A 16010-nucleotide genomic window follows, 5' to 3' on the forward strand; every position below is an offset into this window, starting at 1 on the left:
GGCTTAGCTAATGTGGTGGTTTTTACTGCAAAATATTTGAACCAGCATAGAGTTTGGCTGACAGTCCATTCTTCAACGGGTGGGATATACTGGGAGAGGCAGCGTTTGAATATTATGTGCTCTCCAGCTCTTCAGAGTTTGCACATGGGGGTCTATTGTTGATGATGAGTTGTACTGAAAATGCTGATAGATAGACACCTCCTCACTGATTTGTCGTATTCTCTGAGCTGGTGGCTTCTGTCTCATCTGACAACACAGGAGCTGGATCAAGGATGTCTTATACTAAAACCACAAATTGCTATAGCCTCAGGAAAATGAAAGGTTCTGTATTTAGGGCTGCTACAACGCACGTTCTCAGTGGATCATGTACAGAGTGAGATTTGTGATACAGACTTGGCCAGGGATTGCATATGCATCTCACCAAGTAATTAATGACTCCATGGGATGCCTTCCTTTTCTCATAGGTCTAGAGTTATTTTATCCTGAAGCCTACCAAGAAATACTATAAGTATATCATATCCTTTGAGATGAGTCTCTCTGGTCATTCTACAAACTTATTCAGATTGTGCTACATCTTGTAGATCCTACCCTACACCAGAGCATCCTGACACTGGGGCTCATCCTGGCGTGTACAGGACTCTACACAGGTAGAGTCCTGGACTCCCTTAGGTATCTCTTTCAATCCTTCAAGCTGCAGAGCTGGGGACCACAGTACAATCACCACAGGCAGGATGATTTCCAGCTTTGGAGATCTGTTATCTTCAGAAGTTTTGATTGGTACCTACTAGTCCTGAGATACAGCTGATCCAACTATGCCTCTGCTCTTAAAAAAGTGTTTCGGTTGTATAGCGGCATGAGCTCTTAGGGCTTTTTTGTCTCCTTGGGGTTGGCAGAGCCCTCAGTGGTTTGTGGTGGCAGTTAGGACACTGGATATGGAGGAATCTGGGTGAGAACGTGAGTTTTTTTGGAACACATCTGCCACTGCTGCTGACTTCATGAGGCAGTTGTTTTCATCTATTCAGAAATGCCTGCTGCTTGAGAATATTTGCTATTGATCTTTACTGCTCCCTGAAAACAGAAGTGACTTGCAGGCTGTCATTAATTTTGGATCCTGAGACTACTGCACCAACCTCTCCCAATTCCAAATGCCCAGCAGTCATTCTTTTTAAATTGTCCCTGAACTAGGAATTTGAAAGACGGTATAACAATATGTTAAATGTCTCCAATCATCTCTGTAAACGCGTCTAGACTGTGGTCTCCAGTGGAGTGGAAAGACACTTGAGATTGCTAAAAATGTATTAGCTCAGGTGCTTCACATATCTGGAGCAATCTAAATGTGGCACTGAAGCTCAGTTGGTGTCTTGAGATGTGCTCATTTTCAGGATGTTGTGTTTTACTGCTTTTCATTCAAATGAACCCATTTAAAATTAGGTTGGGTAACGCTGTGCTCTGCTGCATTTCGAAGTGCATGCTGACCTGCAAAGCACAGCTGACTGTGACCCGCTGAGAGTAACTGCCAGCATTCCCCGAAATGGCTGTAGTCTCCGAAACATCAGGATTTATCCCTTTTGGGTCTTCAAAAACTTAATCGGCAAAGTTTACCTGTGGAGGAGACACGGTCCTCTGAGAATTAGTCATGGGATTCAGCTTAGAAAGGACTGTCATATTTTGACTGCTGTATGATCTGGGTATTAGATGAAGGGTTTTTTTACTTTGTGTTGTCCTGAGCACAGAGCAGCGTCATGAGACCACCTTCCCCTCCTGCCACCCTCCCCACAACATCTTTACCATCCAAGTGGGAGGTAGGAAGAAAGAAGGAACCTCACATGACAGACGTTTGTGATGCTGTAGGAGGTTCTGTGATGCAGTGACCACAGATGCGGGAGGGAAGGTGCAAGAGCAGCTCTGCAGCACAGTAGCTCACTTGCAATGCACTGGGACAACATGCCCCTTTCTACATTTCACTCCCCTCCTTTTTTCTGATCTCCTTGCCCCAAAGGGCTGCGGCCGTCACCACTTTCAGACCCCACATCAGGGTGTCAGCCTGCGTTTTGCCATTCAGAGCGGTGTGGTGCCTCAAGGCTCACCCCATGGGGTTGGGCTGCCTCCATGGCCACGGTATGGCCACGCCAGACAGCTTGGCCACCTCTCTCATGCTTGTATTTGGTCAGAGATGAGTCATATTTTTGACACCGGCACATCACGGTTGCAAGGGATCCTGCAAAGAGACAAATTAAAAGTGCAGCAAGGATCTTGGGTAGGAAAAAGGCAATATTTATTACATCTAAAGCTACTCTGTGTGGCTTTCCTCTGCTTCACGTTTAAGATGTCCCCTCCAGGCATCCTCCCGGTACTGTTTTGGAGGTAAGGTACATACATAGAGGCAGGGAGTGTTGTGCTGGGGGGCATGGAGGGCAGAGAGCCTCCCTCAGCGAAACCCAGATGCTCTGAATCACTCCATTACTTCTTGATGGTCGGGAATGCGCTTAACTAATTTTGTCTTGCTAATTTTTAATTACCGCAGATCTCACTCTGATCTTCTCATGAGTCTGATAGCGGGAAGGGAATTTAGCTGATAAGGATCACTACCATCAGGGCAGTGTGCTTGGCTTTTTAAACGGAAAATATTTATGGCAGTCAATGGGAGCAGTTTGCTTTCAAGGCTAAGCTCTTGCCTGCACCCCCATATGGCTGGTATCTCTGAAAAGCCTTTGCTTTGGTGTGGGGGCTTGATGCAGTGTCTAATGGGGACCTTTTGGGGCCTGGCAGTGGGAGCAGGACTTGGCACTGCGCTCCCGCTGACACTACCCTGCAGTCTGTTACAGTGGCCACAGTCAGGCTTTTCTGCCAGCCTGACCATATGCTGCATGTTTTACACTCAAGTTAAAAGTCTGGATTTGGAGCCTGCCTTCCTTCCATGTCTCCTTTCCTTCCTCTCTTCTTCATCTCCCTTCACTCAAGTACAACCCAAACATCTAGTTCAGAGTGTGCCCTTACTGTGCCCAGGTGCACTGATATGCTCCCCTGAGCAAGGGCTCAAAGGGTTCCCATTTTGACCTCAAATTCTTTTTTAATATTAACTCTCTTATTCCACAGAATATGAGTTATTTTTTGCTGTCCTAAACAAGAATAGGTTGCACCTTATCTCATAAATATCTGTAAATTTTAGCGGCACTATGTACATAATAAAGAAACTGTAGTGAGAATAATAGAGCAACTTCAAAAGGAGTTGAATTTGCCATATTCAAGGGGAAAAAGTGCTGGTAGGGTCACTTTTACAGTCAGCATCCAAACACCAGTTATAATTACAATCAGCAATCTTTCTTAAGAAAGGAGACACAAAAAATATTGATAATATGGAAGAACTTGATCAAGTATGGTGCCATGGAGTTATTAATGGCTCTGCTTAGCAAACTCCACCTTTACCTGGTGCCACTAAGGCGGGAGCAACTTCTTTGAAATCAGAAACGTGCTTCAGTTTTGAGGTGAGGCGTGTGAGCGTGTGCCAACAGGTAAGAATGTGAAAAGCTCCACTGACTTCAGAAAATAGACTGTCCTTAATTACAATGGACTTTTCTGGGACCTGAAACCAAAATTTGTCCTGATTTATTGTTACTGAGCTGTGTTTGTTGAGCTTATTCTAACTTGTGTAATCTGCTCCTAGGATACCACAGGAGGAGATACGGATCTTTCTGCTAATTGTAGTGCACTTTAGACACAATTAGGGCAAATGGCCTTTTTAAGGCTTGTAGGTTTTATAACACTTTAAGGCAATTTAAGTGATCTGCAGGAGTTTTAACATTCTGCTTTTGTAACAGAAATCTTAAATAGAAGGTTTTGAGTTTGATGTTCTCTGGGTCTCTGATAAGATTGGGTATTCCAAGCAGGTAAGAAGTGGGTCTGCTCCGAATTCCCTTGAAGTCAGTGGGCATCTGCAAATTTTATAACATACGGTGTATGCACATACATATTGGTGTAGATGAATAATATAAAATGTATGTTATACATCTGGCAAAACCTGTGTGCTTGTGTTACAGCCTTCTGACATAAAGTTTAAATCTCTTCATTGTCAACTAGATTTGTATTCAGGCAAATTCTGTGTAGTCTTTGTGCTAAAGAATTGGTTCTTCCGGAGTTTTACTTAGAATTTTGAAATTTGGCTGGTGAAGACTTGAAAATAGCAATGATAAGTTTTAGTAGTTTCTTCAACATTTCCATTACTGCACATGTGGATGTGAATGTCCATACAAATACTCCCATGAGAATGGTGCTATTTATTACACAGTCACATTTATTTATGTTACCTCAAAATAATTTTTATGTAATTAGAAAAATTTATTATCACCACAGTGTCATTGTCTTCACATATGCATGTAAGAACTACTTTTTACAGGGCTTAAGTAAGTCCAGAGTTACGGCCTCTTGAAGCAAACTTGTGAATCCTAGCAAATCATCAGAGAGGTTTTTTTCCTTTTTTATTTGACATCCACTGAGGATTATTTTCTGATCTCATTAATGGGCTTTGAAATGATTGGGATTTCTTTGTTTCAACCGAAGAGAGGAAATATGGTGACATCAGCATAGCTCTGAGGACTAGGCATTCTCGTTTTTTCTCATGACTTGAAAGCACCAACCTTGATGTGCTAATATTTTTTTCATTTCCAATGTCATTCAGACATTTCTTCTTTGGGTATTCACCTTGGAAGAAACAATGAGGTCAAACTATTAATGGCTGCTGGTGTTTAACCGTGTCATTTAGATCTGACATATGCACATAGATATACTTACATAAGGTGACAGATTCTGTTGGGTGTCCTGAACTGTAGGAAAGTACTATATTGAGACAATGTTCACAAAATGTATTCAGAAGATCTCCCCTTCCATTCCTCCATCCTTGAGATTGCTCACTCAAACGGTATATGCTGATCTCCTCCCTCATTTTGACTAACACCTTCCCTTCTCCCCTCTCTTTTCAACAGTCATATGGCTCCCATGAAGCTGCCTGTCAACATATAACAGTCACATATGGAAGGCTGCTCTCTCAAACCTAAGTACCAAAAAAATGGATTTTTAGTGGGCATGAAATCCAGGGAATCTGAGAATTTCTTGATATGCTATAGATTTGGCCCTTGGCCTGTCATGTATTACCTAGCAATTAAGGATATCTGACAGAGAAAAACATAATATAACTCTGTCTCTGGAGCCATGTCTGACATGAACAGCGAAATGTGCAAAAAGTAGATTTCAAAGTCATGATCTTTATAGGGGCACTTTTGTGTGTATGGCCTGCAGGACTGGGCAACTCAATTTTACCTGAGTCTCTTTTGTATCTCTAGGAAAGATTTTATGTCTTTTCTGAAAGGAAAAGGAAAAGCTTTCCTACTAGAGCACACTGGGGAGGGGACTAGCACACAGCAGCGGAGGCTGCTCTGAGGAACACTGTGAAGCTGAGGAATTAATGCAAGTCTGTCATGTAGCAAAAGTGTTTAGCCAGCAGTGGTGTGCATGGCACAGTTTGAGAGTCACTACTAAACGGCTGTGATTTAGCAAAGCACTAAAGCAGATGTTTATTCCTATTCCTCTTAGAGCATCCCTGCTAATGCATGTTCCTAACTCAAGTTAGGTAGGTGAGTCCTATTGATGGCATCAGGTTTCAGAGAATCATAGAATCATAGAATCATTAAGGTTGGAAAAGACCTCTAAGATCATCGAGTCCAACCGTCAACCCAACACCACCATGTCCACTAAACCATGTCCCTAGGTGCTGCATTTACACATCTTTTAAATACTTCCAGGGATGGTGACTCAACCACTTCCCTGGGCAGCCTGGTCCAATGTTTAACCACTCTTCCAGTAAAGAAATTTTTCCTCATGTCCAATCTAAACCTCCCCTGGCACAACTTGAGGCCATTTCCTCTCGTCCTATCGCTTGTTACTTGGGAGAAGAGACCAACACCCACCTCGCTACAGCCTCCTTTCAGGTAGTTGTAGGGAGCAATGAGGTCTCCCCTCAGCCTCCTTTTCTCCAGGCTAAACAACCCCAGTTGCCTCAGCCGCTCCTCATAAGACTTGTTCTCCAGACCCCTCACCAGCCTCGTTGCCCTTCTCTGGACACGCTCCAGCACCTCGACATCCTTCTTGTAGTGAGGGGCCCAAAACTGAACACAGTATTCGAGGTGTGGCCTCACCAGTGCCGAGTACAGGGGCACGATCACTTCCCTACTCCTGCTGGCCACACTATTTCTGATACAGGCCAGGATGCCATTGGCCTTCTTGGCCGCCTGGGCACACTGCCGGCTCATGTTCAGCCGGCTGTCGACCAACACCCCCAGGTCCTTTTCCACCAGGCAGCTTTCCAGCCACTCTTCCCCAAGCCTGTAGCGCTGCATGGGGTTGTTGTGGCCCAAGTGCAGGACCCGGCACTTGGCCTTGTTGAATCTCATACAGTTGGCCTCGGCCCATCGATCCAGCCTGTCCAGGTCCCTCTGCAGAGCCTTCCTACCCTCGAGCAGATCAACACTCCCGCCCAACTTGGTGTCGTCTGCAAACTTCCTGAGGGTGCAAGTTTCTCAGCTGGACTGAGGCTCGAGGCTACATTTTGCGATGGCATTTCCATCTGAATGTTTTCCTAATGTATATTGTTACCCTGAGAGATAACCCCAGTTTTTCGAGTAATTTTTCCAGATTTTTTCCTCTATGCATGAGCAATACACTGTCTTTGCAGAAAAGGTCCCATTGTTGGCTTTTTGAAGCACAAATTCTTTTAGGTAAATAGTTAAAAAAGCAGAAGAGTTTGCACTGAACCCACAGAGTTTAATTCCTGGAGACAGTTACCGGGAACTGCATGTTGATGTGTATATTGAGACTTCCAAGAGAAAGGTTGGCATTAGTGTCTTTTGATGATTTCTTCGCCCTATTTGTGTACACGATGTAATTGAATCGGTTAAACACAGCTTCCTCTGAGTCACTGATTTCTCTTTCAACAGGAAAGCAACTGGCAAGACCTTGAGATTTGCTATGGCTTGGTAAAGGGATGAGAGGCAAGCACAGTGTGTGTCTGCGCGCGCGCGCAGAGGACATCTCAGATGGCACTAGAAGCCATTTGCACCAAACACTTTGGTTGGTAAGCAATCAAAATAGGCCTGATGGAGTCAGTGGGGCCTGCAGAGCTACTCATTCACCTCGAGGTATGTTTCCTGCCATCTCCAGTGCTGAGCCATTAGGATGGTTGTTGTAACCCTGGCAGCAAATGTGCTTGCTAACCTCTTGGTGATGACTGCCTTCCTCCACTCTATGCCACACTTTCATGGATTTATTGAGTATTTCCATTCCAAATCCACGCCTTTCAGCATCCAAATGATGAAATAAAAGTGATAGTAAAACTGTCCTATGTGCCAGGCCAGCTGGGGAAAATGGTACTATTCCTGTCAAAAGGTGAACTGGAAAAAGCGTTGCTTTATTTTGTAATTTCTTGGATAAAAGGAAAAATTATTTACTCTTAAGAAAAGGAAGGGTCTCCTCCACAGAAGGTACTCTTCCGCAAGTTATGTCAGCTTTCAGTGTGATCACATGTCAAGCCTAAACAGCCTTGACAGACTTTTTTCTTAAATTAAGATTCAGTCTGGTTCCTGATAACACATTGGGGTATAATGACTGAAGAAAACGAACATCAATTATTCACAGTCTATTGGAGAAGCCTCGTATAAGTTATTCACGGAAGACATTCTGAAGCTGGCTGAGATTATAGGAAACATTAATAATGAAGCAATGATTTCCTCTTGTCCTTTGGCTTTCTTTTTTTTTCCTCATCCCGTATTCTGGTTGGTCCTTTGTTCCATGTTTTGTGGACCCCAATGTCCCAGGGTATCACTGAACAGATGCCTCTATGTACTTGTCCTTGGCCACATCTTCCCCTCCACGTTTGTGGTATGTGTCTGCTGGTTCAGAGGGACTGCTGCGGGATGCTGCCAACCTCACATTTCCTTTCTGAGTTACATTTTTCACCTCTGCCCATGGGAGGCTGAGATAGCTCAGTCCAGACTCTGCCTGCAGGACATGGCAGCATCTCACCTGAATCCCAGGCAGTGGGGCTTTGGATGAACAACATAGGAATGGAGGGGGGAGAGATGGAAAGCCAGTGTCTGAGATTCTTTGTCCTGTGTATTTTCACTGGTTTAGGTAGAATTGCTCCATTGCTACCCCCTTCTACTGTTGTTATAATCTAGCAAAATCCAGTCCTGTGTCTTTTTTTAAATTGTAATGTGTTGAGAGCCAGGGGGACACAGAAGGATACACATGAACATGCACATGCTCAGTGGCAACAGAATAAACAGAACTGAAATAGTTTTAGGTATCGTAAGTGGGAAATGTCTGGAGAAAAACGACTGCTGAGAAGAGTGATAGAGGCAGAAGTAGTGGGTCCAAGTGGTGTGGGATGGGAAGCTAGCTGAAGGAAGGTGTAAGACTGAGTGGCCAGGGCTGCATGGCCAGGAGGCAACTGAATATATTATCAGTTTGGTGTTGGAGGATGCAGAGCATTGAGGCAGCTTTGATTAATCTTCTGGTAAAATCACAAATCCCTCTCACAGCATGGCAATATCTGGGAGATAGTCAACATGAGAAAACACTCTAAAGGCAGGTTTCAAACTTCAGAAGTAGTTGAGTAGTAATATACATGTGAGGATCTACTCTGTCAGTCTAGTTGTGTTCATGATAAGCCTGTCCTGAGCCCCAGCATCAGAAAGTTAAGCAACGTGTGATTGTTAGGATCAGTTACTAGAAGAGAAATGTGCCAACTAACATTGAGTCCACCAAAATAACTGAGAGGGCCACAGCTGTACTGAAAGGCAGAATGTGACCCTGGAGCCTTGCAGTCAAAGGGCAAATGAGGCAAGCCTGTTTATGGTCTGTTTTGCCCTCTAGGGAGCCATTTCCATGTCTGCAAAGTGATTGTAAAGTGCTATCAGATCTGCAAAGTAAGCTATTGTAAACACTCCTTGAAAGTGGTTGCACAGCAGGCAGGGCTTTTGCTTCAGGATGCCCCACATCCGTGGTGTGTCCCAGGAGGGAGGTAAGATACCATCACTCTCCACTCACAGAGTTTAAGAGGAGGGGGATTAATTGGATTCGCTAGTTTGACCTCACAGGCCATTAAAATGCATCCAGTTAGGCTGATGCTGAGGCTGATAATTTGTATTTGGCATGAGTTTTTCTTCCATATGGTGTCCAGTTATGGTACGAAGCACTTGAGAGACAAAGGGTCCGTCACATGCTTGACAGATTATTCCAGCAATCCGTTGTTCTTCATAGTAAAAATGTGTGTGTTATTTCCAATCTGAATTTGTCTGGGTTCAGCTTCCAGAAGGTAGTTCTTCTTATGCAGTTCTCTGCTTGATTAAAGAGTCCAGTGGGATCCTGTGTTTTCTCCCCCTGGAGATGCTTATATATTAATCAAGTCGACTCTCAGTCTTCTTTTGATAAACTAAATAGACTAAGCACTTCAAATCTCTCACTACAAGACATTACTCCTAATTTTAAAAGCATTTAAAGTCCTTTTGTTTTGCATTGACCTCTTAAAGATGCTGAATCACAACTACATTCAATATTAGAATGATTTTGCCTGTAACACACACGTTTCACCCCACACATCTCTACCTCTACCACTAAATACATCCACAGATCTCACTAGCGCCTTTTTGCATGTCTTGCCAGTGGAATCTTTTGATGAACGACGGGTCCACTCCGACCCTCAGGCTTGCTGCTCTCCAGGATACGTTTCAGCCTTCTGCAGGCAGGGCTGACACTCCTTGCCTTCCATGGCTTGTCTTTACCTTCGACTCTGTTAAAACACACTGATTTTGAGTGGGCTCAGGCTTGACAACAGTCTCTTACCCGCCAATTTTAATACCGTTCCTTTTCTATTTGCCTGCAGATTGTTGATAAAAATGTGGACAGCCATCAGACTCAGTCCCGGGGCAGCCAGAACTGCCCCCTTCCTCCCTGCTCAGTGATGGTTTCCCACCAACAGCCCTGTCTGAGATCTGTTACTCAGGCAGTTCTTAATCCATTTAAGATGTGCCTTACTGGTGTTGTGTGATACTACCTTCCTCATCAGAATGACATGCAAAACTAAGTTAACTGTATTAGAAACCCTAAGTCTATTACATCCACTCAGTCACCTTTATCAAGTGACCTGTAATCCTTTTAAAGAATGAAATGGTGTCTGTTTGACAAGACTTATACAATGGTTTCGGTGGGTATTAGTACAGTAGTTCTTGTTAATCTTCTATGAAGTGAATCCGGTGTCAGCTTTATTGCATGCATGTATGAATGTGTGTGGCTGCCTGTGGCAGTGTCTGTCTAACAGTACTTTACAGCATCTTTTGTGACGAAGACTGATCGCCTGTACAAACCACAATATTTTTTTTTCTTCTGTATTTATTTTAAGAAGCTACAGCTGCAAATCACCAATAATTGCATCGACTTCACTGGAGCTACTGAAGGCATCAGTGTATCCAGCACCACAGTATGTCATGCTGTTCCTAACTGCCTCTGAAAATGTTCTCCCAGTTTCAAAAATGCCCATGATGGGGCAAGCCATGAAACCTTTTAATGCGTTTCAGTTTTTTTTCATAGAAAGAAAGAAGGTCAAATTCAGTCTTCACAATGTGCGTTGCTCTGTGTAAGTTGGTGTGTAGCACCCAAACTGATATTTGAAAGGTGTAATAGGAAAGTTTGCAGTTGAGAGGGAGGGGAATAGTGATGTCCAAACAGAATCAATAGTGTCAATTCTGGAAAAGATTTTCAGAATTGTCTACGTGATTTAGCAGCCTTAGTTCTGTTTTCTGAACCAGGGTAGACATGTAAGGAGTTATTCGACAGAGATGTTTTCTCTGAAAATTAAGTATCAAATGCTTAAACAAATGGGCTCTGGGGTTGGGGGCAGGTAGCGTTCACAAAGGCTACCTCTAAGCCGGGGGACTAATTTTCCCTCTGGAGTCTGAAGCAAGAGGGAGGGTTTAGTGGAAGACGAATCAGAGCACACACCTAAAATATATGATTTAGATTCCCAAAACTTCACATCGCTCCTTATCCTCCTATGTGGTGATGCTGTCCTTCCTGTTGACAGCACCTTGCATGTGTCACCCCCACAAACACAGCGGTGCTGTGATAATGTCAACCGTTTCTGTGGACAAGCAGTCGCTAGTCAGCGCTGGATCTGTGCTCAGCTATGTCTTGGTGAGATGGAGCAGCCACGAGCAAGGCAAAGCGCCAGTGCCCCGGGACGGATCGTCTGTTTGTGCCCTGTCCCCACCCCGGGCAAGTGCCTCCTGGCCCATGGCAGGGGACATCTGCTCTGCAGGGTCTCTGGGCATGGCCACAACCTGCCTGTCTCCAGCTGGGATGGACTCCTGAATTGATGCCATTTAGATTAAAGAGGGATTGGCCTGGCTTTTGGTCCCTTGCTGGAAGAGCAAGTTGTGTGACACTAGGAGAGGAGACCATCTCCGTGCTCATCACACACTGTGTTTCCTCCCCATCCCCTTCCAGCCGCTCCCGACTGCCTGGAACGAGACCAAATGATGCATCTGTTCCAATGTCGAAAGTGGTTTGTGTTGCTATTAGCCACATTCAGCCCCAAATTGAACCTGGCAAGCAGCTGGCATGCTCGGAGCTAGTTTGCTTACAGATGTATGTGTTTTGACGGGAAATGCTGCTGCCTTTGAAATACAATTCTTAGAAAAGGGAAAGAAGATAATTCCTCACGTAAATAAGAAAAAGGCTTATCTCTCTCCTGGAGGGTGAGCGATGGATGGCAGTGTCCTGCATGGCAGCCTGCCTCATTTCTTGTACCATCTTATTCCCTAAAATGATCAGGTTGCAAGGAGTTAAAGGATATTAGTCCGGTTAAAGCAATAATCTCTGCTCAACCTCACTGTAATGGAAGAGGAAGCTCTGCTGCCTTCTGCATCTTCATTATGGCAGCGAATTGCTCACAGTTACTGACTCCTTATTTGAAATTCACAAATCTGGAACGTGTGGTTAGGCAGCACTCTCCATTTCTTGCTATTTAACTTTCTTAAAAAAAAAAGTTGAAACTGTTAAAGGATTTGAATATGTCATGAGAGAGCTTGCTTTTTTACTTCCCTTCCTGATGGCTTCTCTCTGCACCCTTCAAAAGAAAAAAAAAAAGCAGGATTAATTAATAGTGCTAAAGCAATGAGTCAGGACACCTGTATGCATTTAAGGTGAAAAGCTGTACAACATGTGGTCTCAGTTCAGACACATGGGGAAGTGCTCGCGACTTTTCTCCGGGTCTCTGAAAAAAGCTGTGCTTCTGACCTCAGCTGCAGGTACATCCTATGGCTTGAGTGAGGTCGCAGAGGTAGACAGATGGGATGTTAGCCGTACCACTCTACCATGTGCCACTGCCAACAGAAAACCCCTTGCCCCCACTGAGGGTGGATTTTTTGCCTGTCTGTCAGTCTTTCACGGAAATCTGTTGTGGCAGAATTTCCTTATATACACCCACCCCAGCACCCGTCCCTGCTAGGCTCCTGCCCACTTTCTTTCTTGGTCCATCACCAGTGAGTGATGGGGTTAGAAAAACGGATTTGTTGGCTTGAAGTCCACTGGTTCAAATTCAGAGTATGCTGATCAGACCAAGAGGGAAAAATGTCCCTTTGGCAGATCTTTCCATCAAAATGGACCTTTTATCTGCATTCCAGTGCTGCCCATCAAGGACAATTACACAAAAAAGTGCTGCGGGATCCAGCACAGAAATGGGAGCCTGAACTGCAGTTGGATTCAGATGGAAATTAGTGTTACACAGCCCCATCTTTAGCAAAGTACTCACAGTCAAACAAGTTTTTCTGCAGTTAGATAAACATCAGCACATCTATAAAACTGCATATGCTGGGACTTCAAATGGCATGAGTTGTTTTGGGCCAGTTTCACCATTTGGCTAGCAGTCTGGTCTCGTCCTACAGTTTCTCAGGCTAGTGAGTTTATGTCTGTCAAAGTGAGTGTATGAAATATCTGTCACTGCACAATGTGGCATGCATGAAACAGTAAAAAATCCCACCATTTCTTGGGATGCAAGTTGTGTGCATTGCTCTGAATCCTGCTTTGGCTAGACTGGCACAGTTAAGTTTAAAAATCTGCAAGCAACGTAGGAAATATTATGTTCTGCAGAAAGCACTCATTTGTTTTCCATCCAGGATGTTCAGTCTCAGAGAGGACATGGTACAGCATGGGGCTGGGGGAAAGCGGGATGGTCTGCCCTTGAAATGAGCATCCGGGCAGGAGTTACGATTCCTGACACAGACATGGGGCTCTGTGGGCATACAGGACTTCAACTGCTCTCCAGGTTTCCTCTGTATAATGGGAGTATTCTTCCCTTAGCAGGTAGAGATGTGATCAGACTGGAACAAGGGATATATAGTTACTAGGAGAAAATAATTTTAAAAACATCAGTAAAAAAATCACTTTATGAACATTCCTTCTAAATTATACTTTCCCTAGTTACATATGTTTGAGTACTGTCTTTGCTGTGCTGGCAACCAGTGTTTATTTTCTCAGCATGCTAATATCACCCCAGTCAAAGATCACCATTTGCAAGACACAGGCCCGTTGGTGATCTTTTCCAAGACTACCTGGTCTATCAGGCAAGACGTTCAAGGCTTTGTAGGCAGCCCATGTGAGGGCAAATGTGGAGAGAGCCTTGGATTAGGTCTGCAACTCTCAGCTGAGTTTTGTAGTGTTATATTACAGTCAGTGTGCTGCTGTGCACTCTTCTTAGCTACCATACAGGTGGGTGAGACAAGTCTGCTCTGGCTCTCAGGTGCTGGTGATTTTAATTGAGTTCAAGGTGTAACAAGCAGGTGAGCAAAGGTGAGGAGAAGTGTATTACAAGTCCTCATTTTCACAAATTGCTTTTGGACAGTCTGTGGGTAGACATTTCGTTTCTGAAATCTTGTTTTGCCAATGGAGACAAGCTGCAAATCAGGAGCCGTCGTCTGAGATTTGGTTTCAGTGCTGCTGTGTTGGTGAAAAAACAGGCACTGGTGAACATCTCAATTTTGTAGCCGATGTTAGTAGTTCAGCTTTTGTGTTCCTGGGGCTGGGGCATTCCTCTAATGACAGTTCACTTTTAATTAATTAAGCGGCAAAAAAAAAAAAGGAAATTAATTGGGATAAATTTCTCCATTCATATGTTGGAAATGATTGTCTCCCCAGCTTTCTCCTGTGCCTCTGGCGAGTACCTGGAGATGAAGAACCAGGTGTGCAGCAAATGTGCAGAAGGGACCTACTCGCTGGGCAGTGGGATCAAGTTTGACGAGTGGGATGAGCTGCCGGCAGGATTCTCCAACGTGGCGACTTTCATGGACACGGCGGTTGGCTCAGCTGAGAATAAAGCCGACAGCTGCAACAAGTAAGAAGTTCTGTTTGCATCTGGGTTACGCAGCCATGGGTAAACCTGAGACAGCTCAGCAGCACAAAGCCGGCTTAATGACTCATCTAAGCTCTCCAGAGGGTAACCAGCCCTAGTAATGGCAAACAAGAGTGGCTGGAAAGCAAAATTTTTTGCCACCTCTTTGCCATCACCATGGTCTCCTTGGTCTCATCAGCAGCTAGTGAGTCTAAGGCCAGCCTGGAGCTGCTCTTATTTGTAGCTGGAAAGCTCCAGGATCGTGGTATGGTAAACGTGGCTAAAAGGTACTTTCACAGCCTATTTAGAGACCCATGGTGGTTGCAGAAGGCTGTTCGTGAGTATAATTGAAAGTATGTTGAACCTATGGATAATAAACCTTTCCTATGTAGGCTGGGTCCTAAATTTCTAGTACCATATCTTTTCCCATGCACGGTTTTAATGAAAAGTATTATATTTACATTAATATATGGGAATCCAGTAATAAAGTTATAAATTCACAGCAGTTATCTATTGTGGGATTCTGGGTTCTTTATTAAGTAACATGTAGTGTAAGAAAAGTCTCCTCAGTGTCTGTGATCTCAGCTGAGGCTTGTTTTGTTTGTGTTCATCAGCTCTTCGTGGACGCCTCGAGGGAATTACATAGAGTCGAACAGGGATGATTGTACAGTTTCACTCATCTATGCTGTGCACCTGAAGAAATCCGGTTCTGTCTTCTTCGAATACCAGTATATTGACAACAACATCTTCTTTGAATTTTTTGTAAGGCCTTTTATGTGGTCAATCCAACCTTATATTGTAAAAATTCAATCCAGAAAAAGACCATTTGAAACAGCTTTTTCCTCCCTTTACATTACCCACATGTTCATAGCTTGTTATTGCTGAGCAAGATAAAAAAAATCATCTTCTCGTTCTGTCATTTATGCTGCCTTTTGGCATATTTCAGCTTCAAAAGTCATGCTAAACCGATCCTTTCTACCATGCACTGGGATTTTTCCATTGGGGGTCATCACTGCCCCCGTTAGCCCGGCCTTTAATGAGACAACTGTTGGTGGTAGATGCTTCATTTTGGGGGTGTTTGACTTGAGATGCCTTTGAAGGGACTTGACGTTTAAAAAGACTTCTTCAAAAGTAGACATCCAGAACCTGAGGTGCTCCAAGGTATTAGTATGTGGAAACGTTAGCTTTAGTTTTAGGTCAATTTAGGTTGTAGCAATTAAGATGAAAAGAAAAGCAGGAGAAGAGACAAAAGGGTGATCCTTAAAACAAAACAAAACAAAACAAACAACCCAGAAACAACAGTTCTCCAAAGAGATTTAGGAGTAAAAATTCAGATGACTTTCAGTAGGAAATAGGCTCTGAGGACACATCCACACTGTGAAATGGAGGGATTGGGGGTCATTAGCTCTGAAATGCGAGCAGCCTGGCTGGGCTTGCACCACGCTGTACCCAAATTACTAAAACAGTCTGATCAGCAGGGACCCGAATGGGAAGGACAGCCCACGTGGATGGACTGGTTGGGGTCCAAGGAGCAGGGGGTTGCCAGCACCAAGCTCTGCAGTGTGGTGCAGATGCTCCA

At 44.1% G+C, this 16010-nt stretch overlaps 1 protein-coding gene across 1 annotated transcript in view; it reads left to right on the forward strand.

Annotated features, from left to right (window-relative positions):
• The window catches only part of KIAA1324L (KIAA1324-like ortholog), a 49314-nt gene that overhangs the window by 2125 nt on the left and 31179 nt on the right, over positions 1-16010 (forward strand). Inside the window, exons 2-3 of the mRNA XM_009321766.1 lie at positions 14239-14434; positions 15046-15193. Of these exons, the coding sequence (XP_009320041.1) occupies positions 14271-14434; positions 15046-15193 (312 nt within the window). The 5' untranslated portion in view covers positions 14239-14270. The remainder of the gene's footprint in view (positions 1-14238; positions 14435-15045; positions 15194-16010) is intronic.

Source organism: Pygoscelis adeliae, unplaced genomic scaffold (assembly GCF_000699105.1).
Source record: "Pygoscelis adeliae isolate BGI_AS28 unplaced genomic scaffold, ASM69910v1 Scaffold202, whole genome shotgun sequence".
Lineage (NCBI taxonomy): Eukaryota > Metazoa > Chordata > Aves > Sphenisciformes > Spheniscidae > Pygoscelis > Pygoscelis adeliae.